A 19,334-nucleotide genomic window follows, 5' to 3' on the forward strand; every position below is an offset into this window, starting at 1 on the left:
ATGTCAAAAAGTATGAGTAAGCACCCAGGCAAACTGTTTCTAACCTCAGGGAAATAAGAGCTACGGCTGACCAGCACCTGTCCCTCACTAAGCTTCCTTAATAACCTTCCTTAAAAAGTAAATAATTACTGAGGGAAAACCAGTTACAAAAGAGAAATAGTGCAACTAGGTATGAAACTTAATGTTCTGCCCAGCACTAGCCTAGGAGAAGATAGAGAGAAAGGATAATACAAGGATGTGGACTATATCAGCTAACAGGCAACAGTATCAAATAAAAAACATCACATTAGCAAGATAATGGCATGCTGCCGCTGCCCTGAAAACCACAGGAGCTGACTTGTTGCTTCAGTCAGATATGAACAAAACATCCTGACTAGTCCTCTTGCTTGTCATCGGCCCAAGGTAAAATGAATATGAACTGTTTATACTTATGTATAAGTCGGGGGGAAATGACAAAAATATCACCAGATTATCATGAATCAAGTTATACACAGGTCAATGCTGGAACAGGAACCCAAAGTAGAGGCAATGACAGGAGGCAGAGGCAAGATGTGATCCCACCCCATTACCTTTCCTTGCCCAAACTGGAAAACAAAAGCTGCCTTCCCTCCCTTGCCTTCTTTTCATCAGCAATGTGAGGAAGCAATTTTTGCCGCTTAAAGTGGCGCAGCACTGGCAGTCATTTTTAATAAGGGCTTTCTGTATAAGCTTCTCTACAGAGACTGTGGTGCCCATTTTAAACAAGAGACTTACTGCAAAAGCCTGTGTGCCCCTATTAAAAATGCCCACCTGTTTAAGAACACGGACCTGGCATAAGGATTTGAAGATCAGCAATGAATTTACCCCTACTCCCCTATAATTATAACCCCCTCAAATAAACAGATCGTCTCATTTTCTTTATCTCTTCCTAGGTTTGTTCCCTCTAGGCATTTCTACAAAGAGAAGAAAATATGTGTTTGTTATATGCCCCTAACCTTTACCCTCTACTTATCCACGGGTCAAAGCAAAATGTGTAATTTAATCCCCAATACTTGCTTTCAATTTACAGTATATGTTAAATTATAGATGGAGGTGGTCTTTGAAACAACCTGATCTCATCATATTGGTTTTAAAAGCAACTGTGTGTGTGTTCTGATGTTAAAGTTATTGTTTCCACAAATGTCAGGAGACTAGTAGAATAATCAAAAGTATCAGTTGGGTTGCTATAAGTTTCCCGGGCTGTATGGCCATGTTCCAGAAGCGTTCTCTCCTGACGTTTCGCTCACATCTATGGCAGGCATCCTCAGAGATTGTGAAGTGTTGGAAACTAGGCAAGTGGAGTTTATATATCTGTGGAATGTTCAGGGTGGGAGAAATAACTCTTTTCTGCCTGAGGCAAGTGTGAATGTTTCAACTGGCCATCTTGATTAGCAATGAATAGCCTAGCAGCTTCAAAGCCTGGCTGTTTCCTGCCTGGGTGAATCCTTTGTTGGGAGGTGTTAACTGGCCCTGATTGTTTCTTGTCTTGTTTCTCTGTCTTCTAAGTGTTGCTCTTTGTTTACTATCCTGATTTTAAAGGGTTTTTTTAATACTGGTAACCAGATTCATTTTCATGGTTTCTTTCTTTCTGTTGAAATTGTCCACATGCTTGTGGATTTCAATGGTTTCTCTGTGTAGTCTGTGTAGCACTTGATGAACCAACCTGGACACAGCATATTATTTGGGAACACCAAAATGCTGGACCACTCTAACAACTACCATGTCAGACTGCACAGAGAAGCCATTGAAATCCACAAGCATGTGGACAATTTCAACAGAACGGAGGAGACCATGAAAATGAACAAAATCTGGCTACCAGTATTTTAAAACTCTAAAACCAGGACAATAAACAAAGAACAACACTTAGAAGACAGGAGGATTCCTGCTCCTGAAACATGGCCAGACAGCCTGGAAAACTCACAACAACCCTGTGATTCCGGCCATGAAAGCATTCGACAACATAAAGTATCTGTTGTTCATACATATGTTCTCCCACTGTACACTTCAAGCAGGGTTGACAATAGTTTAAAAGCAACACTCTAGGTGATATTTTATTTCCCAACATATCATCAAAAAGATAGATATAAACACTAATCTGCAATAGTTACAACCACAAAGTAGCTGACAAACTCTTGTATATGACCTGGAATGTCAAACTGACTTCCAACAGTATCCCCTGGCCCTCCAAGAGACCTAGTTTTGTGAAACTTTTTTTTACTTAAGGAAACTGTGAATTTTAAAAATGATAGTTTGATTACATCAGAGGCACCAAGATTATAGAAAAAGGATAGAGGAAGATTTTGTTCATAGAGAACTCATTCATTGATCACCAGCTTGATCACACACTCCTTTGCTAATTTGTTCTTTTCAGGAGACTCGTTCATATATTGTGCCATAATCAATTACAAAAGAAGCAATAAAATATGAAGCAGGTCACTCATTGCCAAGCTAGAAAGTGACAAGGAGCAAATCAATTCACAGTCAAAGAGCAATAATCTTCATAGATGAAATCAGAGCATACATTTTCATGGGTTTTTGGATTCTATACAGCTAAAAAAATTGAATGGTCCTATAGAAAAATGGGCGATAATATAGATGAAAAATAAATTCAAACAATAAATACAAAAAAATAGTTTATTAAGGTCTGGACTGACCCCGAGTGCCAGTTCCATATCTGTGGGGGGCATTTATCAGACCAGTCCTGAATCCCTGGGTTGCCCCTATTGCTGGTACTCCCAATCCTGAAGTGAAGACGCTGCTGTAAGGTACAGTCCCACGGTTGAAGCCAAGTCCATAAGGCCTTGTTTGAGTGTTTGCCAGAATGACCGGGTTCATATTTTTGCCAGGAGTATTAAAAGAGAATTCAGGAGGAAGGCTGCTTGCTTTAGCTGGAGTGGATGTGGCAGGGCTAGAGTTTTCTGCAACCTTTAGAGGCGGCATGGGTATTATGTAATGATCTGAAAGATTCAGCATATTGTTCGCAATAGGTCCGGTGGTCAAGGCAGGCCTGATCCAATCATCCTTGAAAATCTGAACTGTCAAAGTAGACACTAATGTACATAATCGATTGGTCACATGAGCAAGAACCATTTGTTCATTGGCATCTCTTCGAATTCTCACATGTACTGATCCAGCCTAGAAAGCAAAGAAAAAGTTCATCAACTTCCAGTAAGTAATGTTTACATACTATGTGGCCAGGATACTGGTTTCTGCAAGTGAAACATATTTAATATATCCCAGCATGGTCTAGTGTTTTGAGTGTTGGAAGATGACGACGGAGACCAGGGTTTGAATCTTCACTCAGCCCCGGAAAAACACTGAGTGACCTTGAGGAGAAAGTCATACCCTCTCATTCTAAGAGAAGGAAACAGCAAACCACCTCTGAACAAATCTTGCCAAGAAAACCTTGTGACAGATGTAGCTTATGGTTGCCATAGGTCAGAATTGACTTGAAGTGAAAACAATAGCAAATGTAACCCTGACCTACCCAAGAAATTACTGGACTTATTAAGTGACTGAAGAGAATAGTGTCAGATTAATTCAGAAAAACTTTGCTTTTAAAGGAATATGACAAGATAAAAAAATTGCATACCAATGAACCAAACCCCAATGTCCAGAAGTGTTCATTTCGAACTTCTAAGACGCCATCTAATGTTGAAACCTAGACCAGGAGAAACAATAAACACTACTGAAATTTCTTTAATTTCACTAGGGATTTATAAATAGCCAACTTACTTAAGCCACTTTGAGATCAGTAGACTTTCCAATATAAACGTTACTTATATTAAGGTACAAATGAAATTAATTTAAGGTTTGTATGTAATTTTGAATTACTGGTAAATATTTACAGCAGTCCGTTTTATTTCCTGACTCTAACAAAGCATGCATATTTATTGCAAAGTATCAAAATTGGATCAAGATAGATTTCTGGGGGGATTATAATTGAAGATCAGAACACATTTATATCATGACCTTTTGGCATTCAAGCTGATGTCATTTACCTAGTTTTAAAACAAAGAATTGTATGTGTATTAGAACTTACATTCGATCCTGTACTTTTTTAAAAAGCAGGATTTAGACCACACATAAATATGTAGCATTCCACATGCAAATGTTTTCACAACTTCTAAGTATCAGACCTCAAATGTCCCTTCAAATCCTCCGGCGATGACCAACCTTCTTCCAGAACCATATCCCATGTGATGAGGACCACTATTACTAGCAGCAGCATATAGCCTTGTGGGGGGTTTCTACCAAAATCACAGGATGAGGCCCCCTCTTATAGACCATGGGCCAGTGGGGCTCATTACCCAAACATGCCTAGAAGCATTTTATACAAACACATTTATTTACCTCTCTTATAAGTTTATCTAGCTGTCCAATCACATGAGGTGGTGTTGTCTGGGGAAAAGAAAATTAAAAATATGTATATTATTTCAAAAACAGCTTTGCTTTCCATATCATTTTTACTTAAAATACTTTTAAATTATTTTTGGATGCAAAGCCTCCTCAAGATAATTGCTATATCAAACAATTAAAGAGAACAATTCATTTATTATCTGGTTACTTTATTTCTACATTTTTCTCTCCATGGGGACTCAAGGAGGCTCACATTTAAAACCCAATAAATTTAAAAATTGCAAATGCAAAAAAAAAACCAAAAAACAAAACAATCAAAAATAAAATATTTGTGTCACGCATATATGTTAAAATATAGTTAAGATATAATAACTACAATTAAAATTACGTTTAAAACTGCCAATACCCCCCAGAATCCCACCCGCAACCACCCTAGCAACATGCTCCTCATCTTCTCCCAAATGCCTGCAGGCAAAGAAAACCAATTAACTAAGTGAACAGTATAAAACACTTTAAGTGATAGCATTACTAAAAGCCACCATTTATTATAAATAGATATTCATTTACTGAAAAGCATGCTAGAGCATCCAGGGTTTTGATTTCTATTAAGAATGAGCCAGGGAAGGCCCACTTCAAAAAAAGGTCACTGTTTTTAGCGCACCTCCTGGAAGGCATGGGCAAGTTCATGCAGATGGAGGTGGTCTTTCAAATAATCTGGTCCTAAGCCATTTGGGGCTTTAAAAGGGATCACTATTACAGAATCAGTGTTATGCAGCCATTACAGAAACGTTATTAGGTATTTTGTATACATTCAAGGAGTGGCATTCTCTACCTACTGAAGCTTCTAAACTAGGGATAATCTGAGAACAAATTCAATTCCCCCACCAGGCCATCCACATGCCATCTAATCTCTCAAAATGTAAATTGCAAACATTTTTCAGAACTGAAAATGGCTAGTTCACTTCTGCTGGGAGTGAGGAACAAAAAGAACATACTCACTAAAGCAGTGGTTCCCAACCTTGGGCGTCCGGGTGTTTTGAACTTCAGCTCCCACAGTTCCTAACAGCTGGTAAACTGGCTGGGATTTCTGGGAGTTGAAGTCCAAAACACCTGGAGGCCCAAAGGTTGGGAACCACTGCACTAAAGCAAGCCCTCAACATAGCTCTGGAGGAGACCTACTGCTTTGGAAGTCTTTTAGGACTTTGGAAGTCTTCAAACCAGGGCCCCTTTGTGGTCTGCAAAGGATCTGCAAGGATCCATGTGATTTCCATTCCTGTTCCAAACTATTTTTAAAGCTAGTCCACATACCAGAGATAAGAGCAATGCAACACAAAGGACAATAAAATGTAACACTCAACTATTACAGTGCTGATGAAACATGAGCAATTAAGATATCGGGGAACCATCTGGTTGTTTTACACGGCTTGAGTGGGAGGAAAAAGACAAGACATATTGTTCAAACAGAGTTCTGCCAGAGAAAGCACTCAGTGGGCGGCAGTTTATGAACAGCATCCTTGTTGCTATATCAAATTAAAATGTATCAAATGCCAGAGAATGAGTTGACAGGTTGTTCTTTTGAGGCTCAAAGTGGCAGGATTATTGTTTCTAAATTACAATTCAGCCAAATCCAAATAAAAAATAATAATAGTAATAATAATAGTAATTATTATTAATAATATTATTATATTTATTTGTATCCTGCCTTCTTCTCTTATATAATCATAGAGTTGGAAGAGACATCTGGGCAATCAAGTCCAACATCCTGCCATGCAGGAAAAGCACAAAGTACCCTTAAACTCTTTGAGTCTCTAAAATGTGACTCAAAGCAACTCACAACACTAAAAACAATACAAATTATGATTTCAAACCAACAACATATTAACATGGAATGGATTTAAAACCATTCAAATTTGTTAAAAATATTTCCTAATTGTGATGAATTGAAACAGCATATTCTTTTTAAATGTAATTTTTTTAAAAACAAGCATTTTATGCATTTTATCTTTTTTTTTTAAAAAAAAAGCGATCTTGGGGAGAAAAGCAGCTGGTATTAGTCCTATCAGAATTTACTGCCAGCATTTTCAGTTTTCTGAATAACTTCCTATCCTTATAAGGTGACTAAATAAACTATTGGAAACATATTACAGGTATGGCTGTGTTGTCCATATAGCAAATTGAAACACAATAAAAGAGACACACTCTAGATCCCAATAGCAGGTACGTTTCTGCTGCTAATGGACTTTACATTTTTATTGATCGTTATCTTTGTCTACAAAGCAACAGCAATATCTGACACTGGCACTTCCTCTTTCTCTAAATGATTTTTAACATCTTAACTAATGGAGATTTGAAAACTTGCATTACATGTTTTGTGCATTTTGGTTAGCAAGTAAGGGTATCACTCTTCTGTAGAATTTGATTTTTGTTTTAAATACATTCTTATTCATTTAACAGCTCAGAAATGCACTCTTATGAATGAACACCCTTTTTGCATCTTCCAGAAAATAGGCTTATACAATTAAGATGATAGATGGTAAAAAGTTAGAAGCTAGGCCAACAAAATAACTCTCAAGAGGTAAAACACATCTATAAACCCTTTCAAGTGTCTACTTTTGTACAGTTTCCTTAAAATGTGCAAAGCATCTCTCAAGTCCAAGTTCTTAAATAGTAAATCATCAGTATATTGTCTACATGGACAAGAAATGGTGGTATTCCTGTATTGTCTTTGATTTTCTGAGATCCATTTTGTACATTTCACAAAACGAGAGATTCTATGTCTATGAATTTCTCCAGCATCATCTTATTCTGTTGTTGAAGTAAGAAGGTGCTGGTAAGGTTAGGTAAACTGCAAAACACCATTGCAAATGGCTTCCCTTGTTCTCTCACCTGAAGCAATACTTTCCCACTGTAGACACTCATGGGATACATGGTCCCAAACGTCATCAAGGCAATGGCTACTGCAGAGGCAGTATCAACAGCAAAATAATTACTGAAAGAAACAAGCACAGTATTAGAGGGGCATCTTTTTCTCCCTACTAATCAATATCTGTTAATATTATGTCAAATATGGATGTACTTACTTAATTTCGATGAGCATGTATGTAATGCAGAGAGCTAAAGCCCCAGCAAGGTCAATCAAAACGAAAGGATTCATGCGTGGAAGAAAGATGCTGCTCAAGCCAGGAATGATACCACACAAACTAGAAGAAAACAGCAAGTGATATAATTAGTAACGGAAACTGCAAGATAAACATACCTCACTTATTGTATAGTGATGAGTTTTATACTAGCTCTCTTGAAAGAAGGGAATTAAACTCAGAAGAATTTTGTGCCTAGTTATTATATTGCAGCAGATGGAGGAATATAAGTATCTGGAGAATTTCCAACTGGAGCAGTTCTACCATATGAAATAATCAGGAGCAAAATTGATATTCTCTCTCTCTCTCTCTCTCTCTCTCTCTCATATTTGATTCAATGTTACTTTTCAAGCTACCAGGGCCTTTAAGATAATATTACACAGGATAATATTTAAGCTTCCGAATAGTTAAACAACAAGCTTTGCTAGTATTTCCTGACTTGAGAAAACCTATTTACTAGTAATTCTTGCAACCTCCATTAATGCCTTCCAGATGTACAAAACGCTTTAATCTTTTGCAAATCATATGATCAAACACCCATCCCAACAACTCTTCAACCCACAAAACAATCTTTGGCATCTCTAGCTGATCCCTTCCCTTGCCAGAAAAGAGTTTTGGATCTAAGAGCCAGTTCCCCTGAGACTGCAGAGAAGTACACTGCGGTCCCACTGGGCAAAAGAGTAATGGTTGCTGAGCTGTGTATACACATGTATATTTGTGTACATGTGTATTTTGAAATAAGCTGCTTTGAGGTTCATTCTATCAAAAGGCGAGAAAAACATTATTTAAGAAATAGTAAGAGACAGTCTGAGATCCAGGAGTGCTGGTACCTGTTCAAAGGGATAACACTGGGCTAAAAAAATAGCAGTGTAATGACTGCATGGGAAAGGAGCAGCTCCCTTTTGCCCACACTTGGAAATTCACAAGGTACAAATTCCCTCAAATATGTCTAGAGACAGAAACTGTACACCTAGTTTCAGAGAAGGCTATTTCAAAATACTGCACAAGGAATATATTATAGGAACATGCTTTGCATACATGCGAGCTTGCTTTTTTCCCTTGGGCACTTTTGATTTATTTGCTGACCACAACATTTTCCAGGGAACTCTCACTCCAGAGGCCAAACTGAAGTCTATAGCAGTTTGCTTCATGAGTCAGTCTAGTTTCGTAATCATTCCTCACAACTAGACCAAAATACTCAAACCTAGTATTTTAGATTTTAGCAACACAATAGATGCCTCATATCTTGTCTTGAAAATGCAATACAACTGTGCTTAGCGACTAATCTTACAGGAAAGTACAGAAAGTTAAAATATAATGGCAGCAAGGTCCATTGTGAGAGCCACAATGATTATAAAGCCTGTTGCTCTCAAATGGGGAAGCGGCAAGGGCAGATCTGGGCTAAAGCCTGGGAGATTCAAAGCCCTGCAAATTACATAATTATACTATCATTCTCAATCTTACCTCCTACTGAGATCTGCAACATGCTCCTGAAGCCAACTTGTACTTGCAGCTACAAAAATGGGGATGGGCAACCATGAAAAATTAATACCTCACAGTTGTAAACTTAACATTAATAGAAATCTATATCAAGTTATGCTCAAAATAATATTTTAGTAATCTTAACAATATACACATTAGCACCCCTTATTCAACAGTGTTTGTTACTTGGTTGAGGAGGACATATTTTCTCAGATGAACAGATAGGAAGCTATAGAACTATGCATTTGCAAGACTTAGTGTATTTCTTCAGTTTTAAGATGCATTTTCTTCAGTGGTTCTCAACCTATGGGCTGTGGCCCAGCAGTGACCCTTGAGAACGAAAATCCAGTCTGCAAAGCTCCTTCCTCTTTATTTATTTATTTTATTAATTTTATTTCTGTTACTTTCCACAGAGCTGACAATTGCATTGGATAGACCACATAAATTCTAGATTATTAAATATGGTTTTCTGAGGGTGAACAGATGGCGACTACTGGATGGCAGATGTTCTATATCAGAAACTAGAGCTGATGTGGTCTATCCAATGCAGTTTTCTGAATCAGCAACCCAAATAACCAAACCAAATCTAAAGTTGACCAAAAATGGATTCGTAACCCTTTTGGTAATAATGCTAGACCCTGTTCAAGTGGTCCCTAGTCAAAGTGGGCCCTGGTAAAAAAAAAAAAAAAACCCGAGGTGATTCTTAGAATCACAGGTACCTCCCCCTCCCCTCTCTCTATCTATTTATCTATCTATCTAAATAGCTTTTTTCTTCTGTTGGCAGTGCTGATATTAGTATGCATCTTACAATCAATGGCATCTTAGAATAAAACCAAGTCAGATAGGTAATTTTTATGATATCAAATTCATCAGTTGTATACACTATAACCCATCCTGAAGTAAAGTAAAGTCATCAATTAACTGAAAATGCATGAAAGATGTTTCAAAGCACTTATGGGTCTGCTTTCTTAACTTCAAAACTCTATTCTACCCTCTGAGTTGTCACTGCAATTGGTTTTATAATATAATTTATATTCTTCATTATGGAAAGCCTTCACATCAAAACAAATTTCAATCAAAATATGTGAACAATAAATAATTTCAAAATGTTGCTCCACTGTTGTTGGTACTTCCCCACATGTGGCAGCACTGCCCAAAAGATTAAAAAATGGCAGAAGGTTTTCCAATCAAATGGAAACAAAAACAAATAAAAATAATGCTTTGTCAAGTTTGTGTTCACTTTGTTTACCAAAAAAAAAAATCAAAAATATTACTAGGAAAGATCTAACAACATTTTTGTACACAGATTCTACAAAAAATGAAAGGACTATACTATTTATTTTTGAATGGTTGGTCTAAAAAGTTATGGCCTTCTGCTCTCATGAAAAAAATTCACACAACAGTTACTCCTTTGTTACAGAGTGCTTCCATTTCTTTCTTTTATTAACAGAAAAAGATAGATAGATAGATAGATAGATAGATAGATAGATAGATAGATAGATAGATAGATACGGCTCATCCAGTTCTCATATTGGCGTTTGGAATGAAAATTTGAAGGCAAGTGACTATACAGATGTATATAGCATATTTTGCTAAAGAGTGCTGTCAAATGGTAAACTATTATACTGAATTGTATAAAGTTATATGGCTTTCAATAAGTTTACATCTTACATACAGAGTACAAACTAGTTTGCAGCCATGCAAGTCAAGAACAGTTACGGGTGTCATAATAGAAATAGTGGATAGAAAAGATTTGGTGACAACCATAATTATTGACCAGTAAACAGCATTTTGAACATACAAATATTCACTCATTTTAGGGTTTTTTAAATTTACTTACTACGTACCTTCAGAGACATAAGCAAAAGGTTTGTTTCTAACAGATAGCATTGTAAACAAGTTGAAAGAGAGTGCCACAAAGGTGCCAACCAACAATCGACCCCTAAAACGAGTAATGAAATTAATTAATGTCCTTTAATATGCTAACATGGTACTATAGTAAGTTACATTAGACAGTTTTAGTATCCCCCACATATCATATTTTAGTAATATTCAATTTCTTTTTAACCAGATATAACCTGCTAACATTTTTAAACTTCTTTATGTATTCATCATATCCTAAAAGCTAATATACGAGAAAGTCACATTCATACACATAAAGATTCAGTTATATCAATAAACTCAAAATTCTCAGCTACAACAACATTTTGAAATCAGGTCGTTAAATAACTTTTTGAACTGATTTCTATTTAGACACAATCTGGAATCTTAATCTAAACACATTTTTGCTATTGACCTGAAGACAGCATAAACATCATTTATATCTCTACATAGTATTACATAGCGTAATATTATGTAAAATACAACATTTAAATTAACATGTTTGTATATTAAAAGCACTTACGTGTGAATCTCTGGCTGTTCCAGAAATCTCTCAGCACTACAAGACAAGAGAATCACTTTTAAAGTCAGCACACCTTTATTTTAAGAAATGTATTAGTCACATCAAATTTGTGGATTCCAGTACTACATTCCAAGATTGCTGCCAATAAATCATCATACTATTGTGTTGTCAAAAGCTTTCACAGCCAGAATCATTGGGTTGCTGTGACTTTTCCGGACTGTATGGCCATGTTCCAGAAGCATTTCTTGTGACGTTTTGCCTGCATCTATGACAGGCATCTTCAGAGGTTGTGAGGTCTTCACAGCAACCCATCATACTTTTATTTGTAAGGATTGCAAGAAAAACTATTGTAGCATATATTCCTACCTTTCTTTTAGTATAAAAAGTGCCCCGAGCTGTGCCAGAACTGTTGAGGCAAATACTGCTAAGACTTCAAATCTCTCAAACCTGAAATTTGGGAAATAAGCATGAACAAGTGAGAACATTTAGTAAATCCCATTAAAAAGTAGATTTGTTGCCATGTAAGTAATTTGATTAAATATAAGATTGAATAATATTGCCCATGGCTCTTTAATGAAAAAGTAAGTAACATAAAGGGCAATCTTTGTGCTAGGAGTGATTATATACAATTGGTATCTGCTGAGGTTTGGTTCCAGGCCCCTATATGAATACCAAAATCCATGGATGCTGGGGTCTCAGTATATACACTAGAATAGCAATATGGTGTCTCTTACAAAATAAAATTACAAAATAAGGGCTCACTTTTCAGATTTTTTAAAAACATATTTTCAAGAATCGGATATTTTACTCCCTGGATCAAGAACCTGTGGAAGCAAGGGGCCAACTGTATATATGAAAGTCTCTGTTAAAAAGCCCATCTAATCTCATAGCCAGAAACAAGGCTAGCACTAAGCCTCGAGATCAATGCTATTTTGGTATGCAGGTTCTAACTTTCTTTTTGTAAAAAATGTGTAAAAATCTGGCACAGGTTCATAAATAGACTTTGCTCCCTTAAAAAAACCCTAAGAACTATTAAACACTTTTCTCATACTTTAAGGAAATAAAAGTCAAAGTATCAACATATTTGGCAAACTTACCCAAAAGAATAGGCTGGGGAAGGCTTTTTCATCATCACCCAATAACTTATCAAGCAAGTTACTAAGCTAAAGAAACAAAGTAAGATTCAAGTGAAAATTAAAAGAAGATCCAGTTAATTAAAGTTCAGATGAATTCATGATTTTCAAAACATAAATGTAATATTGAAATGTTTTTCTTTGGCAGGACTTAGAATTTTCTAAGGCAGGGCTGGACAACATATAGCCCCAGAGGCATAAGTGGCCCTTGCGACCCTTAACTGTGATTCCATGACACCCTAGAAGTATTTACATTTTTGGATTAATTTTGAATTGATCTTTTGCCCCCATATCAATCAGTCTACTTAAACTACACAACAGACATTTGTTTACTTTCCTGAACCCTCTCATTCCAACTTGCAGACGTCCTATCAACACACACTCGGTTTTCCAAGAAAAGAAAGTTCATGTTTCTTTTTCCACCATGAATTCTCACACCAAGTAGTAAACTGGAATAGGCCAGAGTCCTTCTCACCTGATAACATAATGCTTCTCTATGATCAATATTTTGGTGGATGGGACTGACCCCTGTGAAGAATCTTGGGGAGTGTCACTCGCCCTCCAGCCTCCCGTGAAAAAAGGATACAATTTGGAAAGTCTATGGAGCACGGGGAACAACCTTGCTATGTTTTTTAGCTTATTTTAAGTTCGAAGAGGTTTTTTTTAAGTGACAACAAATGTTTTGAAAAATATGGATACTGAGGGCCTCAACATGAGTTTTGCTGTCATATGTAACCTGTGAGCTGCATGCTTTCCAAGCTCCTTTTAAGACAGTTATACAGAAGTCAATGTGGCTTACAGATTCTTAACTTCCTCTTAATTGCACCCAATATAGCAACATGCTGTATTCTCTCTTCCTAAAAACTCCAGAGCTTTCTTTTTAGGTTATCTTAGAAAACAGTTTGAGAAAGTTTTGCAATCTCATGTTAGAGACCAAATAAACATTTAGGCTAAAATTCTATGCCCACTCACTTTGGAGAAGAATAAACTCCCTGAACTAAATAGGATGTAATTCTATATAGGCATGTATGCAATACCACTGTTAGTCTATGAAATCTCATACTTACATGTAAGCAGGGTTTATTACTGAATTTGTAAAATATTTTTACCACTATCTATGGTTTTGGGTGATGGTATGAACACATCACACACATTTCTCATATTTAGAAATTTAATAAGTAAGCATACCTGAACAGATCGAATATTGTTAGGTAGGTATATGCAGTTAAAGCTGTGGAAAGAAGATTACCTAAAGATTAATCTCGTAGAAATAATCAACTGATCGTTTCTCTTGTGCAAAAGGAGATGTAGGCTTATTTTTAAGGGAAAATATTTCATTAGATTATATACCACTTCCTAAATAATAAGCACATTTGTTTTAAAATAATTCTTTATAGACACAAATTATATTGTCATAGTTTTAAACAATTTAAAAAGCACTGTTCCCATCACAAAGCATTAGTACTCATCCGAGTCCTCCAATTTCTCAGAACTTGTACCTAAGCTGTTAGAGGATGGCCTTAGCCATCCTTCTTCCAAGACTGATATCCATGCTGATATCAGACCTGACATACAAGCTTATGGTCTAGGAATACTGCTGCCATTTTGTTTTGGTAGGAAAATTGGTATGGAAAAGTGACAGCAGTGGTGCTATTGCTCCGCCATGAAACAAAGAGCTTATCATGGTACATAACAAAAACTATTCCAACTACCCTTTCAAGTATCCAATTGATGCACACTATCATCCTCTTCCCCCTCACCTTCTTCCTCTGTGTCTCTCCTGCTCAATATGCATTTCCCCTGCCTTGCCACACCAGTCACCTCTATTCTTCAGTCCCACTTCAACTGCACTCTAAACAAAAGTTCCCATGGGCATCAGCTGCCATGTGTGCATACAGATTTGAGATTTTTGTCAAGACCGCAGCATGCAAGGAGAATTAATCCATTCACTCCAAACAGGAAGGGAGGTGTGCAAAGAAGCAGCACAGAAATTAAAGTAATCTTTATCTAGCCAGCAAACATATGATTCACCAGTGTTACTGGACTGCAACTGCTGTAGCCTATAATATGGAATAGTGAGAACTGTGGCCAACAATATCTGGAAAGTCACACATCTTCCATCCCTGAACTTTATTATGATCTATATTCGCCTTGAGACATAAATAAAAATGGTTGACAATGTCATGATCAACATAAGTTATAAATACCCTATAGCATGCTGGATCTTCTCCTTGTACATTTCTGATGTTGAGAAATTTCATTTCAAACCGCAGTTTTGAAAGCATACTGCAACAGCCAGCTCCCAGAAACTTGTAATAACTTTCAGCACAAACAGTGCCAGTAAGATTGTCAACCCTCATCCAAATAAGGTATAAAACAAGACAAACCCTTAAGGAACATAGGCTAATTAATCTTGCTGCCCTATTAAACCCCAGGAAAAACAAGGAAGAAATGACAGAAGACAATATTACATGATCCATAGTGTCTTATGAAAAGAAGACCTGACAGAAAGACACTGCTAAATCTCATATGATGCTCACAGACCTACACTCATTTACTTATTATCTTGATTGCCTATGTTACAAGTCAAGAGCAACTAATTTTATTAATTCTATAATCAATTTACATAACCCTATAAATGTAGAAACAGAAACATACCTATGCTGTTGGTAGAACTGCACCACATAAGAAGAAAACCAGTACATACTACATTTATTGCACCAAACAGCAAGATCTTCCAGGACTGTAAATGACAATAAAGTAATGAGTTTGAAAAAGAATTAAACACTTCATTGGAAGAAAAATTATATCATCCTCTATGTAGACACATACAGAAATACTGATCACCATCAGCTCTAAGCCCTTGTGGATCTCAAAGACAGCAACCATGTATTTTCTAGGGCATATTATTGTCCAAGCTTCCAAAAACTATAATTACTGCACCAAAATCCCCTGTTCCATTCAAGCTAGGACATTCTGGTTTAACGTCGGTTTTAAAAGCCAGGGACACACAGCTGTGGTACCCATTGAAGACTTCATTAACCTTGGAGCAATGATTTTATTGATTCATAAATAAATCTCCTGAACATCTACCTAAGCATAAATATTGATCCTAACTCAACTGACATCTGAGTAGACATTGCTAAAACAAATAACAGCATAAACAGAGCAATTAACTGGAATGCTATAGAGAGATAGAACATGTAATCACACATTAATATCATATACTCTTCCATAAATAAGAAAAATAGTTGCATGCTCCATAAATTTAAATTAAGTAGTCGGATAAGGAAGCCATGGCCTTCAGTTTGGAAAACCTGAGAAGGGCATGCAAGGTGTGGGGATCTTGGAAGTTTCTCATACACAAGGCCTCATAAATCAAAGTGGCTTTCAGCAAATAACAACAAATCTTTGCTTAAAATTAACATGTTCAAAGATATTTCTCTAAAAATACACATTACTAAATATTATACTTTCTTTTCTGTTACATATATTTAAAAACATTCTCACCCTCCGATCAGATGCTACTGATCTAAATTCCTGTGTCAACTTGCCAAGTAGAGATCTCTGAGACTTGCGAAACAAGTATATTGTCCCCTGTGAACAAAAACAAAATAAGAGTAATATTTGTGAACAAAAAAAAAAGAAGAGCAGTATTTGCTCATTTATTTACAACTGAGTTTTCAAAATTGAGCTTGGTTTCCGATCACAAATAAAATACAATTGTCACAAAAGTAACCGGGATGATTTGCCTGCTCTGACCAGCTGGTAAAATGTAAAAGTGGGCATTTTGAAATAGCATGGCAATTCTTTAGGTAAGTGAATACATATGAAACAACAGCAGATACAAACAGGCTTTGGTGCCTTTAACAGCAACATAACAGGCAAAAATACAACAGGATGTGTTTCAACTTTTATTCAGCATATTTCTAACCTACGTTGCTCTCTAGATCTCTGATTATGTAATATATTTATTTTCAAAAACTTATAAAGCCATTCATACTGAAAAATGGGAACTTGATCAGAGACCCCCCGCTTGAATGTCACAGATGAGAAAAAAATAAACGTAGGATTCTTTACAAAGGTTGAAAACTTTCTGCTTTCCTAGTCCATCCTGATGTGCTCTTGTAGTATGATGTGCAAAAATATATTACTTCTTTCTTAAACCTTTATATATACAATTTGATCTGCATTTGAGTGAAATTTGGAAGTTCCAATTTTAACTCTGCACTAAAGGCAAGAAATAGATAGATTCATCATGTTGGAAGAAACCCTGAAGGTCACCCACTCCAACCCTCTGCCATAAAGGATCATACAATCAAAGCACTCCAGACAGATGGCCATCCAGACTCTGCTTTGAAACCTCTAAATAAGGACACTGAGGCAGCATATTCCACTGCAAGAATGTCCTGAAAGATCTTACTGTCAGGACATTCTTGCTAGTATTTAGGTGGAATCTTTTCCCCCTGCAATTTTAATCCATTGCTCCATGTCCTAATCTCCAAAGCAGCAAAAAACAAGCTTGCTCCCTCCTCAATAGGGCATCCTTTTAGATACTTAAACATGGCTATTATGTCCCCTCCCAGCCTTCTTTTCTCCAAGCTAAACATACCCAGCTCCATCAGCCATTCCTCATAGGGCTTGGCTTCCAGACCTTGATCATTTTGGCTGCTCTTCTCTGGACACGTTTTCGCTTGTCAATATCCTCCCTGATACTATTCTGCCTCATAGAGTTGTGGAGAGGACAGTCAGAAAAACAATTACACAGGTCATCTTGAGTTCATTGGAGAAACACAAGCCATCAACAAACACATAGACATCATGGCAATTTACAATACAGGTTGAATATCCCTTATCCAGAATTCCAAAATGCTCCAAAATTGTAATACATACAGTGACACCATTACTTTCTGGTGGTTCAGTGTACATAAACTTTGTTTCATACATACAATTATTTAAAATATTGTATAAAATTACTTTCAGGCTATAAGACGTATATGAAACAAATACATATCATGCTGAAGCTTGGCTTCCATCTCCAAGGGTCGGTCTGCACTGAAGAATTAATGTATTGTCGAAGGCTTTCATGGCTGGAATCACTGGGTTGCTGTAAGTTTCCCGGGCTGTATGGCCATGTTCCAAAAGCATTCTCTCTTGACGTTTCGCCCACATCTATGGCAGGCATCCTCAGAAGTGTGAGATCTGTTGGAAACTAGGCAAGTGGGGTTTATATACCTTTGGAAAGTCCAGGTTGGGAGAAAGAACTCTTTGTCTGTTGGAGGCAAGTGTGAATGTTGCAATTGATCACCTTGATTAGCATTTAATGGCCTTGCAGATTCAAAGCCTAGCTGCTTCCTGCTTGAGGGAATCCTTTTTTGAAATACTTTAGTTGTTCTTATGTGGTCATTGCCTTGGAAGCTCTAGCAGGCTTCCTGGGGACTGGAAAATTGCATTAGCGATTTTTTTTTTTTTGCCATACATGTGAGTGAAACATCAGGAGAGAATGCTTCTGGAGCATGGCCATACAGCCTGGAAAACTCGCAACAACCCAGAATTAATGTAACTTGAGATCCCTGTAACTGCCATGGCTCAATGCTATGGAATCATGGGCATTATATTTTGGTGAGGCACTAGCACTCTTGGGCAGACGGCTAGGAATCCTGTCAAACTACAACTCCCAAGATTCCATAACACTGAGATATTGCAGTTAAAGTGGTGTCAATCTGCATTAATTCTACAGTGTAGACATCTCACTGTGTACATATATACAAATACAGGTATTGGGGGGGGGGGATTCAAAACCACCCAAAACATCAGGTCTCAGGCATTTTGGAAGAAGGATGCTCAATATGCAATCAATTTGGGTCCCCTCCCCCATGGTCTGGATCTAGTGTATGACATTAATTAACTTGATTTATTAACCTCTGAGAATGTCTGCAATAGATGTGGGCGAAACGTCAGGAGAGAATGCTTCTGGAACATTGCATAAAAAGCGAGATCAGCTTCAATCCTTTCAAAAAACGCCTTTTTTGCTGACCAAGGGAAAGGAGTGAGAAAACCAGAGATGGTTCCTGAGAAATGTCACCCAAACTCTACATCTCAGCCTTACTAAACAGTCTAACATTCGGTACAGAGGCAATCTTAGTTAAGCATGCGCACAACCTCCCCGTCCCGAAAGTATGAGGGCCCCCCAGTTTTGAGATGACAATAAGGAAACTCACCATGTTGAGGGACGAGCGGCTCCCCAAAGGGGCCGGAAAAGGCGGGCCCTTCTTGTCACCATGGAGATGAGGCGGGAGACGAAATAGCTGGCGTGTAATTGGTTGGTCCGGGTACAGAGCAGGAAGTGACGCTAGACTCTGTCCCGGAGTTGCCTAAGTCAACGTTGCGGCAAGGCAGGGAAGTGAAAGGACGCATGCGCCTGGGCTGAAGAGAGTAAGGGGACGGAGGCGGGCTAAGTTGCCATAGTTACAGGCTTCCATTGGTCAGTTTTTCAGCGGTATGTAAAACTCGCGTGGCTGTCAATCAGTGACGTTGGGGTGCTGAAAGAGAATGGCGGGAGTCTCAGCTTGAGTTGCCTTAAAGGGATATTAGGAGGGAGCGTCTATATCAGGCCTGGGCAAACTTGGGCTGAGGGGGAAAAGGAAGGGACCTGAAGCTGTTAGGAATGGTGGGAGAGAGTTGAAGTCCAAAACCTCTGGAGGGCCCAGGTTTGCCTAGGCCTGGTCTATATAAATTAATGCAGTTTGACACCACTTGAATTGCCATGGAATCCTGGGAGTTGTACTTTTACAAGGCTTT

General features: G+C 37.5%; 1 protein-coding gene across 3 annotated transcripts; it reads right to left on the reverse strand.

Annotated features, from left to right (window-relative positions):
• Positions 1-2,042: 2,042 nt before the first annotated feature.
• Positions 2,043-18,907, reverse strand: slc30a6 (solute carrier family 30 member 6). Of its 3 annotated transcripts, XM_062974628.1 has the most exons (14): positions 18,755-18,907; positions 16,044-16,130; positions 15,192-15,276; positions 13,722-13,764; positions 12,498-12,563; positions 11,767-11,847; positions 11,401-11,436; positions 10,844-10,938; positions 8,979-9,027; positions 7,458-7,577; positions 7,264-7,366; positions 4,372-4,419; positions 3,611-3,679; positions 2,043-3,153 (listed from the first exon to the last, which is right to left on the reverse strand). In XM_062974628.1, exons 1-14 carry the CDS (start codon positions 18,755-18,757, stop codon positions 2,656-2,658), a joined length of 1,383 nt encoding a protein of 460 aa, XP_062830698.1. In that variant the 5' UTR covers positions 18,758-18,907; the 3' UTR covers positions 2,043-2,655. The 3 variants fall into 3 exon arrangements, with proteins under 3 accessions (XP_062830698.1, XP_062830700.1, XP_062830701.1); XM_062974630.1 differs by lacking the exon at positions 13,722-13,764 and having other exon boundaries at positions 18,755-18,823; XM_062974631.1 differs by lacking the exons at positions 15,192-15,276; positions 18,755-18,907.
• Positions 18,908-19,334: the final 427 nt, after the last annotated feature.

This window comes from Anolis carolinensis, chromosome 1 (assembly GCF_035594765.1).
Source record: "Anolis carolinensis isolate JA03-04 chromosome 1, rAnoCar3.1.pri, whole genome shotgun sequence".
NCBI classification, from domain to species: domain Eukaryota; kingdom Metazoa; phylum Chordata; class Lepidosauria; order Squamata; family Dactyloidae; genus Anolis; species Anolis carolinensis.

Coding starts and splice junctions, on each gene's coding strand:
- slc30a6 (XM_062974628.1), bottom strand. Junction 13,765..15,191: donor CAGTTCTACCAACAGCATAG/GTATGTTTCTGT, acceptor TTCTTTCCACAG/CTTTAACTGCATATACCTAC. Junction 3,154..3,610: donor CATTGGGGTTTGGTTCATTG/GTATGCAATTTT, acceptor TTTGCTTTCTAG/GCTGGATCAGTACATGTGAG.